Source organism: Heloderma suspectum, chromosome 2 (genome assembly GCF_057233095.1).
Source record: "Heloderma suspectum isolate Gila_16-S chromosome 2, 16-S_ref, whole genome shotgun sequence".
Classification (NCBI taxonomy): Eukaryota; Metazoa; Chordata; class Lepidosauria; order Squamata; family Helodermatidae; genus Heloderma; species Heloderma suspectum.
The window spans coordinates 205315767-205340956 of NC_139459.1; the positions used below are offsets into that span (position 1 = coordinate 205315767).

Here is a 25190-nt window from a genome sequence, read left to right on the forward strand (position 1 = left end):
ATCTGACTTCTCCTTGAGGTAAAATTATATATTACATGCAAATATGTACAATGGTAGTTCAGTAGTCCATATTTTTTAAAATGAAAAGCCACTTCGTGGAAGAAAAGGAGCTCTTAATCCTTTCTAATCCTGCCCACTGCTTGTCTGCTCCAAATCATCCTTGTAGCTTCTCAAGGAGAAACCACATATGGTTCCAAATTTGTGTTTTTTCGTTGGTTGTGTCAGTATTTTATTCCCTGTTATGCTTGCACTGTAGTGGGTCTTTCCTGCGTATAACACAGCGAGAAATGAGCTATAAAAGCAACATTCATGCTATTTATGAAGATGAAAAAATCTGTTTTCCTTTTAAACTTCATTCCCTTCATCATCCCTGACCAAGATCTTTCCGTCTAAACTTACAATTATGCATCTATTCCCTGAATTACCTACAACCTTTTTGTAAGAACATATGTTCTTATATATGACAGTCAGTTCCCAATATTCTGTCTTTTTGTCACACTCCAGCAGTGTCACTTGGGAATAAGAGAACTTGTTTTGTTAAAGGGGGCATCTCTGCATAAAATTATGAAGAAAAGGAGTTATTTGGTTTTGGAATACAGATAACCCCAAACATTAAATTTCATGTTTGTATAAACTGCTGTTTTCCCTTTCAAAGTAATCTCAAGAAAGGGCCCCAGCTCTTTCTTGATTGCTGCTTGAGAAAAATATGAAGGGAATATGCTATACCTCAGGGGTGGGCAACTTGTGGCCCTCCAGATATTTGGCCTACAACTCCCATCAGCCCTAGGCAGCATAGCCAACGATGAGGGATTATGGGAGTTGTATGCCAAGACATCTGGAGGGCCCCAAGATGTCCACCTGTTACCTGAATATAAAATACATAATAGAAAGCTACTCTCAGCTTGATAAATGAAAGTGGTGTAGAGCAGCATATTCTTCCAATCTAAACCTCATTTCGTGAGATCCCAGTAATTAGTATTGCTTAATGCTGCTTACTTAAAAGGGAGCAATATTGTCTTAGTTGCCCTGGAGCAGGCAACCTGGTACCCTCCAGATGTTTTGGACTACAACTCCCATAGGCCTCAGCCAGTATGGCCAATGGTCAGGAATCCTGGGAGTTATCTGACAAAACATCTGGAAGGCACCAGGTTGCCTATCCTGTCCCTAATGGATTACCTATAGCAGAAATTGGACAGAGGAGGAATAGGTCCTTGCTGGTTCTAGAGCTGAACCAACATTTCTCAGAATACATTTTTTTCCTGTGAAAATGTCTGGGATATTTTTTCTCTCACCTCCATTCCTAGAAAAAGGCCACTCTGCAGAACTTTCTCCTAATATTCTCCATTCATGGCATAGGAGAATATTTTCTCCTAAAGTCTCCATTTTCCCCTACAGTGCTTCAGAAGAGCACAACGTGCAATGCAAAATGGGTAGCAGCATCTCTCCCAATACCATCCCAAAAGGAAAAAAAAACCCTCTGCTACTGCCACTATTAACGATGAGCCTCACCTCTGAGGACTTGTTGGAGAATTTCTCCTCCTTTTGGAGAAATCTGGTAAATGCTTCCAATTTCTCTGCGCACATATGATGGAGAATGTCAACACAAGGCTATTTGTGCTCAGCTTGACAGTGCCTTTCAATAGCATCTACATTACCTTGCAGGGATGGCTCCAGGGGGTACTATTTTGCATTAGTTTTGGTTGTTTCTTGAGGTCAGATCTCAGGTGGTAATGCAAGGAGAGCTCTGCTTCATCCTGAGGTGTTTGATATGGATGGTTCTATCTTATTCCCATGCCATTCAATGAGCCTGTTGGGTGAGGATGTTAAGAGATTTGTGATACAATAGTATACTCAGTATGAGTAACACCTGGTTCTAGTAGTACTGTTGGTTGGCAGTTTGAATCATCCAGAGGTAAGCGCACAGCATGTATTGGAAGGGATTAGCTTTGCCCTTTAAGACTCAGGCTCGGCTCAGAGACTGTGGAATTCCCTCTGTAGAGGGGCTGTTTGCTCCCTCTGTGCCCACATTAATACCTCTGGTAACAATATGCTTTTCCAAAGAGATTTTGGATTAATTTCTCCGAGAAATTTCAAACTGCTAATGTAATTTAAATTGTGTGTTGGCTAACTGGATTTTTTAATTGCAATTTTATCTTAAATAATCCCTTCTCTCTCATGCCAGAATACTACACCCAGATATAATAAATTCCATAACATCACATTATAGGCTTGGATGCATATAGTTTAGTTTGGTTTAGGCTATCAGGTTTTACTTTTCCTGTACGAATTACAGCCAAACGCAAACGGCAAAAGCTCAGCCTCCCTCGGCAGGATGAGAGCTCCTCAGTTCTTCCCCTGGGTGAGGGGAAGCTACACCCATGGAAACCTTGCCTCCAGTAATCCAACTGTATGCACAGAATGCATGCTCTGACAACTCTTACCAACCTATAAATCTTAGCAGCGCAAGCAGGTACCAAAGCGAAACCCCAGCTCGGACCAAGGCAGAAGCCCGAGGCAAAGCGGAGTAACGCGCACGGCCGGCTTTTGTATAAATTACTCCCCTTCTCTGAGAGACGTCACGTGACAAAACGCGCGGGGGGGCCCCGGAACGGACGCACGGTCCAGATGGTGCGGTCACGTGGTGGAGACCGCGGTGGGTAGGTCGATGGGGAAGAAGACCAGGAGTGGGTAGCCACGTGAGGAGTGCGCTGATCTTGATTGGAAGTTTACCACGTGATGCCCTTCGAGCGGCGTCTCGTGCCTCGAGGGGCGGGGCCCGATCGGCCGTCCCGGGTGCTACGCAGGCGCAGTACGGCGCAAGGCCGCGGCGGCCGCTCCCTGGCTGGCAGAGCTCGCTAAGATGGCGGATTTCCTGCCAGCGCGGTCCCCGCTGTCGGGCTGCTTCCCCGGCTGCCTGCTCAACAGCAGCGAGGCGGAGCAGCAGCGAAAGTCCAAAGAGATCGACAAGTGCCTCTACCGCGAGAAGACCTACGTCAAGCGGCTCGTCAAGATCTTGCTGCTGGGCGCGGGCGAGAGCGGCAAGAGCACCTTCCTCAAGCAGATGCGCATCATCCACGGGCAGGACTGGGACCGGCCCGCTCGGGAGGAGTTCCGCGCCACCATCTATAGCAACGTCATCAAGGGTGAGGGGGTCGCGCGTGCTGCGCGGGGCTTGGGGGGCAGCGGGGGGCGGTGTCCGTTGATGTGGGGGAGGGGTGAGCCAGCACGGAGGCGGCCGGAGGGAGAAACCCCCGCGGAGGGAGCCGCGGCGAAGAGAGGAAGGCGAAAGGTGTTGGCCTTGCCGGAGAAGGAAAGGAGGGCCGGGGCGGGGGAGAAGCCGCTGAGCGCCCGAAGCCCCGGGGGCCATGCGGAAGGGCACGAGGGAGCGCTGTGGTTTGCGAGGGTGTGAGGGAGGCAGGCGCGAGCCCGGCCGTGGAGGATGTCACGCGTTTTGCGCGGTTTCACGCGCCTCCCGCCCCTCCCCCTCCCCCCGCTTTCTGTGTTGCTTCCATCTCGGAGAGTCCCGCCGGCGATGGGAACTGTGGTGGGTGACTGAGGGGGTCCGTTGGTGTTCGGGGCCAAGAGTAGGCGGACAGAGCGGGCAGCATTTTTTTTTTTTTGCAGCCGTGTTATATGCAGGATTAGGCCTGCTTGAGAAAATGGGTTCAGAATATGAAGGGAGGGCTGGAGTGTGGGAGAGTAAGAAGAGGGCGCTTGAGGCTGAGAGAGTCCGTGAGGCTGACACATCTGGACAGTGGAGCCAAGATCGTAGTCCTTGGGGAAGTAAATTGTTCGCCTTTTTTTAGACACGGTGTATGCTTAATGTGAGAGTGCCCTTTTGTGCATATTGGAGGAGTGGTTGGGACCCTGACCTGTGTATGGGGTTAATGGGACTGTAGTGGTTAGGATGGCCTCTGCACCACACACTGTAGTTGACACAGGAGATGCAGCAAGAGTATGTTGTGTTCTGGACTTGAGTGATGAAGCCAAGAGACGGGTATGTCAGGAAAAGAGAAAAGGCATAGTTTATGCATAGTTTGCAATCACGGTAGAGATCGTGATTGTAAGGCTAATGTGGGGCTACAGGGGACTGTGTCAAGGAGTATTATAGTGCAGAGAAGACTGTAGACCTAAATGTAAGGTTTGATTCTTGAATTTTTATTAGATATAGTGAAAATGGATTAAAGCGTGAATGGTGGCATGCTTGTTGCCTGTGGTCATGTACCAAAAAGATAAGGAGCTAAAAGTTTCAAGGTGGTGAGCGGAGGCCCAATGGAAGATGTACTCTAATGGAACAGAATGGTGTCCAATACAATCTAGGCAGAAATTGCATTGGGGTATATTTTAATAGGATCAGTCTTCCATTTTTAAGAATACTTGAGTTTTTGCCAAAACAGAAGATGGTATAAGTCTATACTATCATACCTTATGGCAACTGACATAATTTCTTATTTCTATAGTCTGTAGCTTTTATTCGTACATGGGAGGAAGCTGTGGAAAGAGGGCCATAATGAGTAAGCAAAGAGAGCACTTGGGGATTACAGAATGAGCAGAGAATGGTGGGTATGTTGCTAGTAGATTTTTTTAGTTTTTAACAAGGACATGAGCAGAAATGTGTCTAAAACTTTTCCAATAATGGATACAGATGTAGCATTACATAGTATCCTTTCATGCTGTCTTACGACATGGAAGTGAGTAGTGTAGGAACCAGTGATTTTTGCGTGTCAGCTAGTTTGTGTGCTTCCTCTCCTTGTCTTAAAAATATTTGGGTTTGGCTTGAGCTGCAACTAGTGACATATTATGGTACAGTTTAAGATTCCAGCTTAAACCTGTTCAGTCTCGTTTTCATTTTATTTGCTCTGTTTGTGCATGCTGTGAGGAGTAAATTTGTATGAATTAGAATTTTTCAAGCTGGCTAATAAATATAGAATATATTTTTGTGGTGAATGAAATGTTAAAACTGAAAATGCATTCAGAGCATTTACTAAAAACAACAACTGTACACATATTTTAAGATAGGCTACGGACGCCTATGCTGGCTGGGAAATGCTGGGAGTTGTAGGACTTTCTTCTGTCTAAACAGGCATAGGATTATGCCCTAAATGAAGAGATGCTTACAGAAGGCTGCTACTAGAAAGGCACACTGTATCACATGCCAGCTTGCATGTTTTGCATTGATGTCTGAAGGCTTCTCAATTATAGAATCATAGAATAGTAGGGCTGGAAGGGGCCTACAAGGCCATCGAGTCCAACCCCCTGCTCAATGCAGGAATCCAAGTCAGAGCATCCCTGACAGATGGTTGTCCAGCCTCGTCTTGAATGCCTCCAGTGTGGGAGAGCCCACCACCTCCCTAGGGAATTGGTTCCATTGTCGTATTGCTCTAACAGTCAGGACGTTTTTCCTGATGTCCAGCCAGAATCTGGCTTCCTGTCACTTGAGCCCATTATTCCGTGTCCTGCACTCTGGGATGATCAAGAAGAGATCCTGGCCTTCTTCTCTGTGACAACCTTTCAAGTACTTGACGAGTGCTATCATATCTCCCCTCAGTCTTCTCTTCTCAAGGCTAAACATGCCCAGTTCTTTCAGTCTCTCTTCATAGGGCTTTGTTTCCAGTCCCCTGATCATCTTCGTTGCCCTCCTCTGAACCCTCTCCAGTTTGTCTGCATCCTTCTTAAAATGTGGTGCCCAGAACTGGACACAGTACTCCAGATGAGGCCTAACCGGTGCTGAGTAGAGGGGAACTAGTACCTCACATGATTTGGAAGCTATGCTTCTATTAATGCAGCCCAAAAGAGCATTTGCCTTTTTGCAGCTACATCACATCGTTGGCTCATATTCAGCTTGTGATCGACAACAATTCCAAGATCTTTCTCGCTTGTAGTGTTGTTGAGCCACGTATCCCCCATCTTGTAACTGTGCATTTGGTTTCTTTTTCCTAGGTGCAGAACTTGGCATTTATCCCTATTAAATTTCATTCTGTTGTTTTCTGCCCAGCGCTCTAGTCTATCCAGATCACTTTGAATTTTGTTTCTGTCTTCCAAAGTATTAGCTGTCCCACCCAATTTTGTGTCACCTGCAAATTTGATCAGCATTCCCTGCACCTCCTGCTCCAAGTCATTAATAAAAATGTTGAAGAGCACTGGGCCCAGGACTGAGTCCTGCGGTACCCCACTCGTTACCTCTCCCCAGTTTGAGAATTCTGTGTGCCAGTGTTGCCCACATAATACCCATGGAAGATGGTGGCTTGCAGGTGATTAATTCTTGAAGTTTATTGCATGCAAGAACCACTTATATCCATAGTACGTAGGAGGGGGAAAGGAAGAGAGCTGTTTTTGGAAGTGTCTGTAATTCACTTGTCAACTAGAAATGCTCAAAAATCATAAGCTGGAGCAATAAAATTGAATTTTAGGATTCTTTATTTTTTCCCTGGCTTCTGAGTTTTGGTGTTTTGTTTGATTTTTAAACAACCGTGAGGGTTAGACATTTTCTGCAGTGTATGAATAATCTTGTTATATTAAGACTTTATGTGCCAAGAAAATCTGCATTCTGGTCTGTCAGGCACTCTGAAACTTCTGCACAGGTTACATCTGTTCGTTTCATTTATGCCATTGGGATGTCCAAATGTCTTATTCTGCCTTCAGCTATTTCCACCCAGTTGTTCACCAAAGACAGTTTTACATGGCTGTAAATTGGAAATTAAATAGTCACACTTTGAACAAATTATGCAGGTGTTAAACAAAGATGGTTGTTTTTTTTACAAAAAGTTCACACTGGCAGAAGGGTGCTTGTGGAAGCTGACTTCCCAGCAGCTCCTATCCTTGGCAGCCCCCAGAAACACCCCCCAGCCTCTCCTGAGGGTCATGTGACCCTACTGAATGGGGAGGGCTGTGGTGTGGGAGGGCTGACGAGGAAGGGGAAACCCCTAAAATCGGGTGAAAACACTTCATGCAGATGGAGCTCCCATTCACAGAAGGTACCTCTTCACACTTTTCAGGGATCCACCACAGCCTGTGCCATTTGTGGAGGAGGTCCCTGAATCTTGAGAGAGGCTTTTTGGGGGGTTCTGTGGGCTGCTGGGGGAAAGATTAGGTGTGGAAGTCAGCTTCAACAAACTCCCTTCCACTAGCGCAAAGTTGGAGTTTAGAAAACTAGTGGAGGGAGCAATCCTATGGCCATTAGACAGCGGCTAGATGGCCATAGGATATCTGGTTTTCTGGGAACCGACCTCAGAGCCTACACTCTGAGGTCAGTTCCTGGGGAGCCGACCTCCCCCCACTTCTGTGCTTCCTCAGAGGCAGCACGGAACAGCTCCGTCCTCCGCACTCACAAGAGGAACGCAGAGCAGCAAAAAAGGGGCGTTCCGGGGCAGGGAGGGCAGAAATGCTTGTATGACACATCCATTGTGTCCTACAGCAGCCTCCCCCCCCCCCCGCTCGGCCCTCCTGTCTAGCCAAAAATGCAGAGCAGGAGAAGCGTGGAGGGAACGATCCCCTCCGTGCTTCTCCTGCCCTGCATTGGATAGGTGGTCACCTCCAAGTTCGGAGGTGGCTGCCTATCTGAATAGGATTGCGCCTTAAATCTTTTATTGTATTTTAAACCTTTGTGCTGCTGCTAGGTTTTATTTGGTTGTTATTTTTATTTTATACTGTACTTTTAAACTTTTATATTGTATTTTATCATGTTGTATTTTATGGTTTTAATTGTTGTGAAATGCCCAGAGAGCTTCAGCTGTTGGAACGTATAGAAGTGTAATAAATAAATAAATACTAAACAAGTTATATTGTTCTCATCATGTCTATCAGCAATAAATGGTTCATAGACACCTCTCTCATACATATATATGCACCCCCCAACAATAAAATAAAAAGCTTTCAGCTACTAGTCACAATTATCAATTATTTGGCATTTAAAAAAAGTCCTTCAGCAAGTTCTTACTCTGATAGTGATCATAGTATCAACAAATTCTATGTAGAAACTACAAATAAGATTTTAAATTTAGCCTTAAAGTAACTTCTAAGATGCTATGGTTCCATATATGTCTTCAACTTTGTTTCACTATGATATAATAAACATGCTACTCTGTAGAGCAAGGATGGGCAACTTCAAGAGGTCCAGGGGCCATTTTTGCCCTGTGGAATTCTGTGTAATGGCAGCAAAAGCAAAAATTGCTGATTTGCTGCTGATTTTTGGTAGCAAACAAGCTATGTTTGGCCACTGTAGCATTACATAGTGGTCTGCTGCCAATTTTCAGCAGCAAGTTGGTGATTTTTTGCTGCCTCAAATTACAGGGGCTGTGTGTAACCTGGAAACTGCAAGTGCCCACCCCTGCTGTAGAGTGTTCAAAGTGTTTTGCATATATAATCCTGTTACCTTTACAACGGACCTGTAAAATGCATGTAAGTCTTACCCTACTGCAGTTGATCGCTTGAGGCTGAGAGTGGCTTTCATAAGGCTGCCTTGCAAGTTCATGACAGGGTTGAAATTTGAACATAGGACATCTTGGTTTGTAGCTGAGGGGGTAATCCTATGCATGTTTTGACAGAAAAAAAGTCCTACAATTCCCAGCATACAGGCTGGGGAATGCCAGGACTTGGAGGGACTTTTTTTCTGTCGAATAGGATTGTGCCCTGAGTCTCTTAGCCTTTGTACTACACCAGTGTTTAATTTTATCAATGCATCTTGTACCAAGCTAGTACACATCTTAATTTTTAAATTGGTATTTCCTTGGTCTTTTCAATGTGAACTGTAATGTAACATTCCTTTACAGTTTAAACAAATTTAGGGCATTTAATAGAACTCCTGGTGTAATTTAGTGATTGTATAACGTTTATTCAACTTGGTGTAGAAGTTCACATCTGTGACAATGATTAATATTAACTGAATTATCATTTGCTGCTGTTTTGTGCAACTCTTTCTCACTTGTTTCTAGTAGGTAAAGGTGCTGAGTTGGATATTCATAGAAAGTCTCCCAGTAAGAATATGATCACTTGTAACTACTTGAACAGTGCAATCCTGTACATGTCTACTCAGAAGTAAGCCCCATTGAGTTTAATGAGACTTGCTCCCAGGAAAGTTTGTATCGAATTACAGCCTAAGGGAGCAATCCTATGGCCACTAGACACTGTCTAGAAGGCCATAGGATTTTTTGGTTTCTGGGACTGAGGTCATAGCCAGGGCTCCAACTTGGGTTTGCACAATCCGCGCCCCCCGCCCCCTCATAGCTGGTGCAGTTCTCTCCGCACTGGCTACATCTGCGCACCCAGAAACAGAGCGCGGAGATGGAGAAAAGGGGTGGACCCAGGGGAGGGGAGAAGACTGTGGAAGCCGCATTATGCAGCTCCCTATGTGCTGCATGGCCTCCTTTCCTCCTCCCAGAGCAGCGGCTAGACAGGAAAAATCACCTGTCTAGACAAGAATTCAAGGTAGCCGGAGCACGTATACGAGAATCACCATCATGCTCCGGCCTCCCTGCATTGCATACTCAGCAGCCTCTGACTTCGGAGGCTGCCGACTATCTCAATAAGATTGCGCCCTTGATGTCTGAAATCTTTTACGTAGCTTGGAATAAATATGACTTTGCTAAACAAGCCCATTTCTAATCAGTACTAGCATTTTACTGGGCAGTCAGTATGCTGATTTTGTTGCCCAGGGCAGTCATAGTTCATAATTTGAAGGAAGCTTTGGAAGGTATGCTTTGAAAAGCTTTCCTATTTCTGATTATTATGTTTTGACTGCTGATAAATGTGGCTTCCATGTTATTACTTTCAGGAGAGTAGTTATTTTAAAGACTAATGCCCTGTTCTGGCAATTATCTTAAGCATGTATAGAATAGCTGTTCTTCAGACCCAAACTTATACAGGATCTGGTTACATGGAGAGTTGTAAGAAAGCAATTAATCTAAAGATTAAACGTCATGTTCCTAAAATGGCACAGGATCCCACAATGGGTTTGGTTCCTTGGGGCCAGATGCTATGCATTTGTGACCCAGCTAGAGCCATCCACATTGCAGTGTTGAGGAAAGTGTTCATTCCCGCCCATGTCTGTGTAGATAGGAATTTTGTATTGTTATGTGCTATATGGGGCAACTGCAGGTGTCGTCTCCCCGAATTAGTTGTCAATGCATTAAGTCTTCTACATGTACGTATCACATTCTGCATTTTGAGATAAGCACTTTATCGAGCTTAATATAAATGCCAACATTATTAGGAAACTAATGCATCCTTTCAATTTTGTTGAAGGTGTAAGAGTCCTTGTGGATGCTCGAGAGAAACTTCATATTCCTTGGGGAAATCCAGCAAACCAAACAAATGGTGACACACTGATGGCCTTTGACACCCGATCGGGAGTGGCGGTGAAAGGGATGGTGGAGACTCAGGTTTTTTTACAGTACCTTCCAGCAATAAGAACCTTATGGGCAGATAGTGGTATCCAGCATGCCTATGACAGACGAAGAGAATTTCAGCTGGTAAGAAACATGCCTCTTAATATTATCTCTGCTGAGGTGGCACACTTCAAAATATTTTTGCAAATGAAATAAGTATTATTTCTGTACCATTGTGAAAGTCCTTGCAGTTAGAGTTACTTGAAATAGCCTTTAACAATTTTACTTCAGGATGTAGATGAAGATGCACAGCGTAGCTGGTATGATTTCCATTTTACATATTTATAATTTTGGAGCAGAGAAGTTAATTTCCACAAAGCCAAGCTGTGAAATTGTAGCAGAGCCTGGAGTTAAACCTAATCTTTATAGTGTGTAAATTACATGTGCACCATATATTTTGGATTAAAGGCAGGTTCAAGTTCTGAAAGGGAGTTTAGGAAGAAGATTAACAAGCAGGTATAAGGATGCACCTGGATGTGGGTGGGAAGATATTTTATAGAGGAGCAAGGCAGGAAGGTTTGACAAGGCTATCATGTGATTTTATTTATTTATTTACAACATTTATATACCACTTCACAACTAGACAGATTCTGGAGTGGTGAACAATAAAAGATAAGAATATAAAACAATGAAACTCCATATTAAAAAATGCTGTTTTTAAAAAACCGAATACCACTAAAAACCATGGCTGGTCAGTCACAGAAGGCTTCCTGAAATAAACATGTTTGCAGTTGGCACCAGAAACAACACAGTGTTGGCCCCGCCTGACCTCCAGAGGCAGGGAGTTGCATTAGAAAGGGGGCCATTACACTGAAGGCTCTTCTCCAAGTGGATACCAGTCAGGCCATAGGTCTACGCAGAACCACCAAGAATGTGCCCTCTGATCTCAGTGACAGTGCAGGTTGATAAGGAAGGAGGTGCTCTCTCAGGTATCCTGGTCCCAAGTTCTTTAGGGCTTTCTACACTAGTACCAAAACCTCCAACCTGGCCCGGTAGCAAATAAGCAGCCAGTGCAGTTCTCTTTGCAAATGACTTGCGTGCTGAAAAGGGGCAGCTCCTGACAACAGCCAAGGTGCTGCATTCTGCACTAGCTCCAGCTTCTAGAACAGCTTTGAGGGCAGCCTTACATAGAGTGCATTACAGTAACCAGTCTTGCGGTTACTAGTGCCTGTACCACTGTGGCCAAGCTGTCCCTGTCTAGGAGAGGGATAGCTGGTGAACCAGCCAAAGCTGGTAAAAGGCACACCAAGCCAGCACAGCCGCTTGGGCCTCCAGTAACAGTGATGGGTCTAGGAGTACCCTCGGGCTATGAACCTGATCTTTCAGAGGGAGTGCAATCTCATCCAGAACAGGCAGTGAGCCTATCTCCTGGACCCGGGAACCACTCACCCACAGGGCTCCTGTCTCGCCAGGATTCAGCTTCAGTTTATTGGCCTTCATTCAGCCCATTTTGTGATTGGGTTTTGCTCAATCACTTCATGGGTAATGTTACATCTTTTCCTAAAGTCTTAGGTTGGTAACACACACACCCAAACCCCCCCAAAACAGTCCAAGGAGGACTGAGTGTGGATAGTGGGCATGGAAAACTGATGGGGCGGGGGCGGGAGGCAACACCAGGAAACTGGGGCAAAGTGGTGGTGGTAGAATGGAGTGACTGAAATTCAGAGGTGGTATACCACTGAATACCAATTGCTGCGGGGCAACAGTGAGGAAGTGCTATTGCCTACATGCTCTACTTGTGGACTTCTCAGAGACATCTCTTTGATCACTGCAGGAAGTAGGTGGACCTTTGGTCTGATCCTGAATCCTTCTTTTACGTTTTGTACAACAGATTTGTAAAGAGATGCAACATGGTACCTGCTTAAAGGGCTTTCAGTCTTCTTTACATGGGTATGACTAACTCTGCCATATTGTACACATTCATATCTCAATGGGTCTTGCTTCTGAGTATGTATGTATCGATTGCGTTGTAACACACTTCAGTGCTTGCACTGATATGTCCTAGAATAACTTTGCCTTTGGTGGTAGTTTTTCCCCTTCCATTGCTTCTTAACTGTGTAATGAAGCAGACATCAACAAAGACATCTTGAGTCTTCAGTGTCAGCAGGCCTGTAGCCAGAAATGCTGTGGTAAGGGAGCAGGGAATTGCTGCAGAAGAGCCAGGCAGAACATAAATACAGGTAGATTGATACATTTTATATGATTTAATTGTATCCTATATACTAAAAGCAAACTCATTCCCTGTGGAACCTACATACGTAGCCTATACACAAGAGGGAGATATCAGCAGACTTGGAAAGATGACAAAGTTTGCAGAAATTCACAAAAAAAATGTATGGAAAAAATTGCCACCGAGGACTGAGCATGTTCAGTGGCCTCAGAATACTGACTGTGATGGAATGGACTATCCTGGAAAAAGGTATAGCTAGCTGGCTAGAGCATTGAGCAGGAGCACTCCACACTGCAATAGTTTGTTGCAGGTCCCACTTGTGTAACCAGTCTTCCAAACCATGTTTTAGAGGATCAGGAATGTGCTCCAAGCTCACATTTTTTCTTCTTCTCTTCCCTTCTCACCGTATGCACTCAGATTCAATTAATTACATCGTGTTTATTGAAAACTATACTTTGTGTTTTATCTAAGCGGATAGACCGTGATTTGTGCTTCCTCCGCAAACGAGGAGCAAATTGTAGTTTACAATACTGGTTTGTCTTGCCAGCTGGAATGAAATGGCAAACTATGGTTTGCTGCAAATTAGGGAGGCAGGACATCCCAGCATATGAGGGGAGGAAAGAGTACACAAGTCCAAGGCTCATTTCAAGTTTGTTCACCTAAGATGTAATAGATCGATCTGTCTTAAAAAAAACCATAGTTTGCAGGTTTGGGTGCAATAGGAAACAATGGTTTGTACTAAACAGGAAGCAATAGAGTATTTTTTTCAGGGGATAACAAAGGGAGAAGAGGGAGCATGCAAGCCTGAAGCTCATTCAGGTAATGCCAGACCATGGGTTGCCTTTACATGTAAACCAAACCACTGTGTTCCATACCTCTCAGACGCCATATTGTGAAATGAAGAACTGTGACATTACAATTTATCCTACCCAAGTACAATAAATGGAGGAAGCAGTTTTTATTCAGCTTCTTTCAATATTTAAGGGGGTAATAATGGCTTGAATTCAAAGAAGCACCAATGGTACTCTGCTTGTACAGTGGGTCTTTCCTGCCCCATCCTCCACTCGGGAGCCCTCTATACCGATTGAAAAGCTTCTGCAAAGGGTCAAGAGACCTTCCAGAATGGTAGGGGATGTCCCGTAGGGAGCTGCAGTGGGAGGGCAGAATTGATGGAAATGGGTGGGAGGCGGGGGGTGGGGAGGAACCTTGTGTGAGTGGAAGTTGCCCTTCTGCCTGCCCAGAACTGTTTTGGATCCAAGTCAATGCCAACAGCAGGAAATCAGCAAAATCCCCTAATTTTTTTTTTATTTTAAGGAAAACAAGCAAGTGTTCACAGGGATTCTTAAAAGTATTTTCATGTAGGTTGTCAGGCCAGCTTTTTGGATGTATACAAATAGAACATTTACAAATTTTGTAAACCACTAAAAATCTTGAACATTCCCATGTTTTTGTGAAATGCTTTTTCCCTTATATGTATTGCAGGTGACATTTTGTTTGTGTTCTTTTAACTAATTTCACTTTGCATACTGTTTCAAGTAATGTTTAGGTATTAGCTCTGGTGTATTGGGAGCGGGGGATGGAAATGTTAGCCAGTTTCACTTTTCTTTGGATGCTCCAGAGTTTCGTGACTGCTGAATGCTTGAACAGCTCAGAGGTTTTCTTTCTCCTCCCACTCGCCCCGGAAAATTGAGAGACAGTTGCTGTGTCCTGGATTATGCAAAGTGTATATGCCCTAGTTTCATATACGATTGCTTTGTTTTTATTGCTTATTTATCACAGTGATGTGCTCGGTATTTTCTAGAATCTAGCCCCACAAAAGTAGCTGATTATACAGAGTAACTCTTAATGGTTTTTAAGCTTAAGACTACTAGCCACTTTTCACTTTATATTTCTTTTAAGTTTTCCTACTTTCCTTCCTTTGATGCTTCTACTGTAGAGTTGTTTAACAATGGAAACTCAGATATTGCAATACTTTCCACTTAAAAGTTTTGCTTAATTGGGGCTTCTTGTTAACACAGCAGATCTGGATGTGAGAAAATATGTAAACCCAACTGTATCTTTAACATCAACGTTTGAGTATGACTTGTGGTGTTGTTTTTTTAACTTGTTTTATGTGTTTGTTTGGAACATAAACGCTAATTACCCCAGTTCTGGTCTGACATAGGATTTCTCAGTTTAACCTGTATTCTGTGAAAATCACATCAATGTGTCCGTGTAAAAGTTGTAGAAGAGTAAGAAAACAGATGTTAAGGCAGATTTAAGGGAGAGTGTTTTTCAAAGATAATTAGTAATAAAAGGGTTATGTCTATTCAATTGGGGATCTTACATACACTAGAATCCATTTCATTGGATGCACTTGATGAATTGGGCTCACCCATGAATGCTTTTGCCTCAAATCTGTTGATCTTCAAGATAACGACACACACAAAATGTTTTTGCTGTAACAAACTAACATGGGTGCCCCTCAAGATATTGTTATGTAGTGTGATCAAGCCAATGCTCTGTTTATTTAACTTCCAGACTTACTATACAATCTTAGGATTTTTTGTTCATTTGTTTAACTATTTAACGGGAACTATTTTGAGATAGGAACAATAGATCATGATTATTTGAATTGTTGTGTAAATATGCTGTAACATTAACTAGGTTATGTACACATGTATATTTAGAGTAGATCAGTTAACTCTCAGAGTAGATAAAAGAAATTCAGTGAATATCTATGAACCATGCATTAAATGAATAGTTTGTTAAATAAAAGATTTGCCATAAGAACACTTCCGTCTGATCCACACATGTAGAGTGCTATGTACATAGGGGCTGTTATTCATGACAGGCTTTCTGCTTGTTTTTAAATGTTCTTCCTTTTTCCTTTTGTCATGTTTAGCAAGGACTGTGTTAGCTTTTGTTTTCATTGTTTAATATGCATGAGAGCTAACTAAAGTAACTCTGAAGTGATCTGGATGATTTTTGCTACAGCTTTGAAAAGGAGGTTTACAGGGGAGATTGAAATAACCTGAAACTCATGTGGAAATTGCTTTATGCACAATTGCCACGTGGAACAGTCTTCTTAACTTGGCTGTACTCGTGGGCACTTCTGCGGTATGCAGTGGGGACACACAAAACGCAAAAATTGGGCTTTAGAATGAACTGTCTGTAAGTAAACTTGAGTCTGTGTCCATTAGAAGAGTAAATTTGTGAGATCTCATTTTTGATCTGACACTTTTCAACTAAGGAGTGGAAAAATCTATGGGTGCACTGGGTGATTAGAGTTTGTGATTCATTGACAGAAATAATTTACATTATTGGACTTGATGGATCATTAGCCTGATCTTAATGTATGGCACCTAGATAAATAGGGACCACTTCAGCAGGAAAGGTAACAGCGTTCCGTGCACCTCGGTGTTCAGTCACGCCGGCCACATGACCACAGAAGCGTCTTCGGACAGCACTGGCTCTTCAGCTTAGAAATGGAGATGAGCACCACACCCTAGAGTCGGACACGACTAGTTGGGGACACCTTTACCTGTTTTTTTTTTTTTTTTTTAATATGAAGCATGCTTGCTAGGAAAATCTCAAGGATTTTTTTCCAAGGGCTATTTTTATTTTTTCTGAAAAATCGAACAGCTTTGGATTATGAAATATTTTCTTTTAGAATGATGGGTACAATGTTTAAGACAAGTGTTTATATATTGCTACCCATCCTTTACTCCCCTCAAATGATTTCTAAAAACTAAGTCATAAAGCCTTTATAGAAAGACTAGAGATGTAAAATTTCTAGAAATAATGAAGCCATGGGGGGGTGTGTGTTATTTTTTAGTCCTCTTCCTTCATAGTTATTTCTTCCATTCCTTATCTAATATATCTTTTACTGATAGACAATTAGGTATGCTCGAAGTCAAGCTCAGTTTTCCAACATGTGAGTAAGGTCACCATATAATATGGAATAAAATGTACATTCTTGACAATTTGGGTTTTGTTCTATAGAGTCCTGTGTTTTCTGGGCTTGTTCTGGTTAGATGCTGTAGCAGTCCATCAATGTAGTTCTAATCTAAAATCCTCTTGTGAAAGAAAGACTGTAGTTATCCCATCACTGCAACCAGATGTGACAGAACAGCATGTGGGTTTGGGACTGTACTTTGAGGCTTGGGTCTGTGGAACTCACTGCAGTAAGTTTTTAATAATGTTCCTTCACAGCTAGGGAATGCTGCCTCAGCTATAACATCTTTTAACAGCTGCCACTAGAATAAACCCTCTGTATCAAAAATAAACTCAGCCTGGTTCCTATGGTGTAGGCATGGGATTAACACCACCACTAGAAACAACCTTTCAAGATGAATAACAAATTATTAACGGAAATCATTTATAAACAAGAATAAAATATCGCTCTTCAAATAGGTTGAGGGTGCTTAAAGGTTTTCAAATTAAATGCGGTTGCTTACCTAATAGATGAGAGAGTCTTTCTTAGCGAAATAAAATCTCAGTACCTTTTCCTTCAGACCAAATTCTCCTAAACTCCACCCCACAAACAGGAACAGGTTTAGGAATTTCCTTAAACTTCCTTACAAACAGGAACAGATGCTGTACACCAGTCTTCCACTGCCTCCAGTTCTTCCTGCTTCTTCTGGTTTCTAGGATGATCCAGATGTTTCACATACTACTTTCTGAAGTTCCCTCTGGTCAGACATAAAATAGGAACCTAAACTATATTATGTATAACTTGCTTTGCTTGTAAAATTATCATACTTAGTATATTAAATTTAAAAGTATACTTTATTCAGGCAATAGTTAAAAATTTACTGAGTCTGTTTTTAAAGGTTTGTAATGTGAATGATAAATTTTATGAGCAAACCAAGTTATACCTAATATATTTTATGTTTCTAAAGCAGCTGTCTCCAGACATTTTGAACTATAACTCCCACAATTCCTGACCATTGGCTGTGCTACCTGGGGCTGATGGGAGCTGAAGTTCAAAATATCTGGAGAGCACAGGTTGGGGAAGGCTGCCTTAAGGCAAAAAAAGTGGCTTTAGATCTGTAAACAGCACTTTAAAAACCCAAGTTTTGCATAGTTTTCAATTCCCCCCCCCCAAATCCCCTCCAAAAAATGAAACTGGCTTTTTTCCATGGCTTAAAAATTTCTGGAAATTTTACATCTCCAGGTGCAATCTGGGGGCCATAGGATTGCTCTCTCCATTACTTTAGTGATAATATAATCTGCTAAAGGCTTCATTACAAGTCAGTAAAAAAGAGGTTAATGCATTTTTCTCCCCATAAAATCTAAAGACTGGGATATTCTCCCCCACTCTTCAAAAAACCAACCCCAGGAAGTTTTTAACCTCTAATACTAAAACATGCATCTTACTGCCAGCTCTGTATGTGTGCAGGGTGGATATATTTAAATCAAGGTCACAGAATTAAATTAGCAAGGAAAGAAGCTGATTTAAATCAAGTTTTCCATTGATACTACTACATATATTTCCTAAATAATGGTGTAAATCTAACCTCTAAACCATACTAATTTTCAACCACATAGAGGATTAGTTACACTGATTTAGCATTCAGTTTTTCTTGCACTGTATATATTTTGTATGTGCTTTTTTTACCCATATAGGGAACGTCTTTAAAATATTCTAATATACCGTCGGTTTTATGACCGCAGTCCTGAGAGTTTGTGAGATTAAGTATGTGAATACAAGTGTACTGTTCAACTTTGTGTTCTCTTTTTAACTGTTTCATTCTGCCTTGGCCCAGCCCCACCCTCACAAGAACAAAGTATCAAACAAAAACAAAATGCCAATGACTGAGAAGTTACTGGGCAAACTAGAGTTTATTTCCATGAAGTAAAAATGAAATAGCTATGTTTGGTAGGTAGAATGTAAATATATTTGAAAAAAAATTTAAGTCAATTCTTCAGTTACATAGAAAAACCTTGTTAATCTCAACCTATATTTGGTAGAGGCATTGATTCAGTTTAGAGATTAACTATAGGACTAACATGCTTATATTCATATTTAAGAGAAACTTTGTACTTGCATTTTAAATTATACCTCCTTTTAAAAAAAAGGAACATTGGAAGCTGATTTCTACTGAGTCATACCATTAGTCTAACCATTTAATCCAGTATTGTCGACACAGTCTTGCAGTGACTCCCCGAGGGTTCAATCAGGATTCTTTCTCAGCCCTACCTAGAGATACCAGGGACTGATCCTGAGACCTTCTCCATGCAGAGCATGTGCTCTACCACTGAACTATGGTCCCTCTGATAATGGATAAAGATCATTGCCATTTGTCTACCCTGTGTGTGTGCGTGCGCCTTGGATCTTATGATGATGGTTGCAATTTACCTTTTCTTCAAATATGGTATGTTTCCTCTTTCTAACTTTTTGATATATATTTTATAAATATTACAACACAAAAGTATATATTATATCATGAAAGACTTGGCACCTTGAATTGGCTAATTTTCCTCTTCCTCTTTTCTTTTGTATTGTCTCTTAGCTGCTGTTTTAAACTATAAATCTGCTTGAGTGCTTTGGTAAAAAGGCAATATTACATTTACTAATATAAATGTAGTAAATAGATATGCAGTATCATCCATAACTGCAAATGTTAATTCTCATTTTTCCATTCTTAATTAAAATTCCATAGAACTTCAATAACCAGTTTCCCCTCTCTTTTTCAGCACCACTCAGTGACCCAGTCTGTACAATTGATATAGCCCACTGTAACTTATTTAAGCCACAGTGGGCTGTGGTCCAGGCTGAGCAGGATTTCAGTATTCAGAACCAGGCCATGGCTTGTCAGGTCATGTGAACCCAGGCAGCGGTGGTTGTGTGTGGGTTAAACAATGGTTGTTTAAACAAGCCAGGTGATGAATATTCAGAATGGTTGCCTGCATGCACCGCAGCCCACAGTGGCTTAAATAACCACAGTGACCTGCTTGGTCATGTGAACCAGAGACACAGTTACGTTACAGTAATCATTTTATATTCTAGATCAAATCAATCAGTTATTTAAAACAAATAGAAAAAAATCTGTCCATGTGACTAGAATGAACGTGATGCTGTCTTGTGTGGAATTGGAGAAAAGAGAAGTGTATTTGAGATTATGTGGGTTAAATTAAGAGTTAGGAGGTATAGAACAATACAGGTATAGATTTCTTGGCTTTTTATAGTGCGGTGCAATAATTCAGTGAATAATTTTAATTGGCTATGACTCTTCACTGCACAATTGAGCTGGAGGGGAGAGAAACCTTTGGAAGGGTTGACATGACATTTCCTGAACAAAAGGAGCTCTTTTTCTACAAGTTTGGTTGAGAGAATATTTCGTGTAATATAAAAACATCCTTGTAGGTAGCCTCTAACTACAGATAGTTATATAAGCCTTTTCTATTTGATTTTCTGTTTGGATTTAGGATAAATTTGGTTGTTAAGTCGTGTCCGACTCTTTGTGACCCCGTGGACCATAGCATGCCAGGCCTTCCTGTCTCCCGCTCTCTCCCGGAGTGTGCTCAAGTTCATATTCATTGCATCGGTGATGCTATCTAGCTATCTCATCCTCTGCCATCCCCTTCTCCTTTTGCTTTCAATCTTGCCCAGCATCAGGGTCTTTTCCAGGGAGTTTTCTCTTCACATTAGGTGGCCAAAATATTTGTGCTTCAGCTTCAGTATCTGTCCTTCCAATGAGCACTCAGGGTTGATTTCCTTTAGGATTGACTGATTTGACCTCCGTGCAGTCCAGGGGACTCGTAAGAGTCTTCTCCAGCACCACAGTTCGAAAGCATGCATTCTTCGGCTCTCAGTCCAGCTCTCACAGCCATACGTTACTACTGGGAAAACCATAGCTTTGATTAGACGGACCTTTGTCGGCAAGGTGATGTCTCTGCTTCTTCCTACGCTGTTTAGGTTTGCCATAGCTTTCCTCCCAAGGAACAAGCGTCTTTTAATTTCATGGCTACAGTCACCGTCTGCAGTGATCCTGGAGCCCAAGAAAATAAAATCTGTCACTGCTTCCATTTCTTCCCCTTCTATATGGCAGGAAGTGATGGGGCCAGATGCCATGATCTTCGTTTTTTTCATGTTGAGTTTCAAACCAGCTTTTGCACTCTCCACTTTCACCCTCAACAAGAGGCTCTTTAGATCCTCTTCGCTTTCTGCCATTAGGGTGGTATCGTCTGCGTATCTGAGGTTGTTGATAATTCTCCCGGCAATCTTAATTCTGACCTGTGATTCATGATGTATTCTGCATATAAATTAAATAAGCAGGGCGACATTATACAGCCTTGTCGTACTCCTTTCCCAATTTTGAACCACTTGGTTGTTCCATGTCTGGTTCTTACTGTTGCTTCTTGACCCTCGTACAGGTTTCTCAGGAGACAGGTAAGGTGGTCTGGTACTCCCATCTCTTTCAGAATTTGCCAGAGTTTGTTGTGATCCACACAATCAAAGGCTTTAGTGTAGTCAATGAAGCAGAAATAGACTTTTTTCTGGAATTCGCTTGCTTTCTCCATGATCCAGCGAATGTTGGTGATTTGATCTCTAGTTCCTCTGCCTCTTTGAAACCCAGCTTGTACTTCCGGTAGTTCTCGGTTCACATACTGCTGAAGCCTAGCTTGTAGGATTTTGAGCATCACCTTGCTGGCATGTGAAATGAGAGCAATTGTACAGTAGTTTGAACACTCTTTGGCATTGCCCTTCTTTGGAATTGGAATGTAAACTGACCTTTTCCAGTCTTGTGGCCACTGTTGAGTGTTCCAAATGTGTTGGCATATTGAGTGCAGCACTTTAACAGCATCATCTTTTAGGATTTTAAATAGCTCAGCTGGAAGACTGTCATCTCCGCTAGCTTTGTTGTTACTAATGCTTCCTAAGGCCCACTTGACTTCACTCTCTAGGATGTCCGGCTCAAGTTCAGTGACCGCGCTATCATGGCTATCAGGGACATTCAGATCTTTCCTGTATAGTTCTTCTGTGTATTCTTTCCACCTCTTCTTAATCTCATCTGCTTCTGTTAGGTCCCTGCCTTCTTTGTCCTTTATCATGCCCATCTTTGCACAAAATGTTCCCTTGAGATCTCCGATTGTCTGGAAGAGATCTCTAGTCTTTCCCATTCTGTTGTTTTCCTCGATTTCTTTGCATTGTTCATTTAAGAAGGCCTTCTTGTCTCTCCTCGCTATTCTCTGGAACTCTGCATTCAGGTGGATATATCTTCCCCTTTCTCCCTTGCTTTTCGCTTCCCTTCTTTCCTCAGGTACTTGTAGAGCCTCATCAGACAGCCACTTGGCTTTCTTGCATTTCTTTTTCTTTGGGATGGATTGAGTTGCTGCCTCCTGAACAATGTTACGGACCTCCGTCCATAGTTCCTCAGACACTCTGTCTATCAGAGTGATGTCCATGTGTAGAGTCGCCTCTTGTGCTGTTGGAAAAGAGTGTTTGCTATGATCAGCGTGTTTAGGCAAAACTCTCTTAGCCTTTGTCCTGCTTCATTTTGTACACCAAGGCCTTGCTTGCCTGTTATCCCAGTGATTTCTTGACTTCCTACTTTAGCATTCCAATCCCCTATGATGAAAAGGACATCTTTTTTTGGTGTTAGTTCTAGAAGGTGTTGTAGGTCTTCATAGAACCGATCAACCTCAGCTTTTTCGGCCTCAGTGGTTGGGGCATAGACTTGAATTACTGTGATATTGAGTGGTTTGCCTTGGATTCGTACTGAGGTCATTCTATCGTTTTTGAGATTGTACCCCAGTACTGCTTTTCCCACCCTTCTGTTGACTATGAGTGCTACTTCATTTCTTCTAAGGGATTCTTGCCCACAGTAGTAGATATAATGGTCATCTGAATTAAATTCGCCCATGCGTGTCCTTTTTAGTTCGCTGATTCCCAAGATGTCGATGTTCAATCTTGCCATCTCATGTTTGACCACCTCCAGCTTACCTTGATTCATTGAGCTTACCTTCCAGGTTCCTAAACAATATTGTTCTTTACAGTATCGGACTTTCTTTTCACCACCAGACACATCCACAGCTGAGTGTCTTTTCGGCTTTGGCCCAGCTGCTTCACTCTTTCTGGCGCTACTTGGAAATACCCTCTGCTCCTCCCCAGTAGTATACTGGACACCTTCCGACCTGAGGGGCTCATCTTCCGGCGTCTTATCTTTTAGCCTTTTGATACATTCCATGGGGTTTTCTTGGCAAGAATACTGGAGTGGGTTGCCATTTCCTTCTCCAGCGGACCACATTTTGTCAGAACTCTCCACCATGACTTGGGTGGCCCTGCACGGCATAGCTTATGGCTTCACTGAGTTACGCAACCTACATTAAACATTACTTTGTGTTACACAGGGATTTGTAGTTGCTGAAATCCAGGTAGATGAAGTTTGCATTTGAATCATGTCACTGCTACTTTGTTGGTTTGGTTTCTTTCCGTAAATATTTGTAATATTCTGCCAACATGTCCATTCAGTTATTCACAGTTTTGGATGCGGTAGCTCATTTTTTACATATTAACTGAAACTGGATGAAGAAAAGTCCCCTTGGGCTGCTTGTAACTTTCTTGAGAGAGGATTATAATTTAATATTAGTGCAGGAACACTCTGGGAAAAATTAGAACATCTTATTTCTGAATCCTGTTTACTTCTGCGGCATTGCCTGTAAGCCTTTGATCAGATTGTCAAAGACAGGAAAAGGTGTGTTCACATAGTTAGAATCTCTACAGCCAGCTTCTCTCTTTAAGTATGAAAAACAGAGGAGAAATGTTCATTATCCATGTCATCTGTTGCAGCCCTGTGATTTGCCACTTACCTGTCTCTTGATGAAGACGAATGGAAAACCTCCCCTGCTCTAGTGACAAAGAAATAGGTGCATTCCCAATAGCCCAGCTATTAAGCACAGAGCTACACTATAGAGGAAATGCTTGGCAGTTTGTAGCATTAAAGAAGTTCTAACACTTTAATACTAAAAGAGAGGGGAGTCAAACACAACATGGAAAATGCATATTCTACAGTGGAAGCTGAATGGTACTCTGTGTCTAACATTAAGGGTGTTGCTGGCAATCCAGTGCTTAGGTGGAGTGGAATGACCTGCCTCCTTGTTAAAGAATCATACTGTGGAATTTGCACATATGGCTGTCCCACTGTCACCATGACATGAGGTCATGACAGCAAGGCTTGCCATTCTTTAAATGAGTATTGAAAAATGCTTTTGAAAGTTGAACTGTGCAATTTGCTGCCACAAGATGTAGTGATGACTGCCAATTTGGACAGTGTTAAAGGGGGATAAGAAAAATCTGTGACAGTAGCGGTCAGTGGCTGCTAGTTATGATGGCTGTATATTAATGTCAGCATTAGAGGCAGTATGCCTCTGTATACCAGTTGCTGGGGAATGTGAGGAGGGGGGTGCTATTGTATTTGTGTCCTGTTGTGGACTTTCCATAGGCCTCAACATGGCCACTGTGTGTAGAGAATGCTGGACTAGATAGGCCTTTGGTCTGATCCACCATTGTAACACTAGAAAAGAGGGAGCTGTTCAGAGGAGCAGTGTGATGCTAACAGAACTGGAGTGAGACCCTGCCTCTGAATAGGTATTTATATAGTTCATCTAATTCGTTGGAAATGAAAACACAGAAGGAGTGGTGCACAACTGGTGGGAGGGGGAACCTCAAAGATGCACAGAAGATGTATCATTGCCCATTCTGTAGCTATGTCTGGACCAATCTGTTTAAGCCCAGGTCTGGCCTAATTGCATACAAAGCTTGGTGAGTCGGGTATGTAAAGAGCAAAGGGTGCCCTTCAGTAGATCACTATACTGGGGAGCAAAGATCCAAAGGAGCAAAAGAGGGGTTGCAAGGAGATAAGCAGTGGGCATGAGGGGAAGGTTCAGCTGGCCTCCCTTGGGTTCCTCTGACCCCCCCCCCATTTTAAATATGATTATGTTTAAACAAACAGGCTGCTATCATCACATGTGGCTTGATTCTCTCATTTTGCAAAAAATAAATGACTAATAATGTTATATAGAATATTATGTTCAGGGATAGCGAAGGCCACTAAAAGTGTGTGCGTGTGTGTGTATAAACTTTTAGTGGCCTTCGCCACTTTATATATATTTAATATCTAATATATATGGACATGTTCTTAGGATATTCCTACACAGGGTTTTATAGGAACTTCTATTTTTGATGTTTTCTTTTTGTATGAGATACTAAGTCTGCTTTCCTTGAAACACAGACATTTGGTAGTTGCTTATATACTCTGTTGAGTACAGCTTTATTCAGTGTGTTAAGCAAGAAGGGGAAGAAGAGGATGTAGATGTGTCCTTGCACAGCCTCCACCTCCTCTTCCTTCCTAGAAATGTGGTAGTCTGCACACAGGCAGAAGCAGGTGTGACTTGCTCAGCCCTAAAGTCTAGCCAAGTTCGGAAGCGTTAATGGCCTCTTTCCACAAAGTTCTTGCGTCATGAACTTTTCCTTCCCTCCCATTCCCCCTGCCCCTGAAGCTAGCAGATGTAATAAGGAATGGCAGAATCTTGAAAAATGCTATCTTTTGTACTTTTGCTTGATAGTGTACCATTCAATGTCCCAGAAAGGGAAGGGGCCATAAAGTGTGTTTTAATTTCAATATATTTTAAATCTTCAGATGGGGTTCAGT

General features: G+C 42.4%; 2 protein-coding genes across 2 annotated transcripts in view; one reads left to right on the plus strand and one right to left on the minus strand.

Annotated features, from left to right (window-relative positions):
- Window positions 1-2662, minus strand: part of RGS9 (regulator of G protein signaling 9) — a 97846-nt gene extending 95184 nt beyond the window's left edge. Inside the window, exons 1-2 of the mRNA XM_084837497.1 lie at window positions 2446-2662; window positions 1656-1807 (exon numbers count right to left, since the gene is read on the minus strand). Coding sequence (XP_084693623.1) covers window positions 1656-1691 — 36 coding nt within the window. The 5' untranslated portion in view covers window positions 1692-1807; window positions 2446-2662. The remainder of the gene's footprint in view (window positions 1-1655; window positions 1808-2445) is intronic.
- Window positions 2663-2760: 98 nt separating this feature from the next.
- The window catches only part of GNA13 (G protein subunit alpha 13), a 48601-nt gene continuing 26171 nt past the window's right edge, over window positions 2761-25190 (plus strand). Inside the window, exons 1-2 of the mRNA XM_084837514.1 lie at window positions 2761-3143; window positions 10240-10466. Coding sequence (XP_084693640.1) covers window positions 2861-3143; window positions 10240-10466 — 510 coding nt within the window. The 5' untranslated portion in view covers window positions 2761-2860. The remainder of the gene's footprint in view (window positions 3144-10239; window positions 10467-25190) is intronic.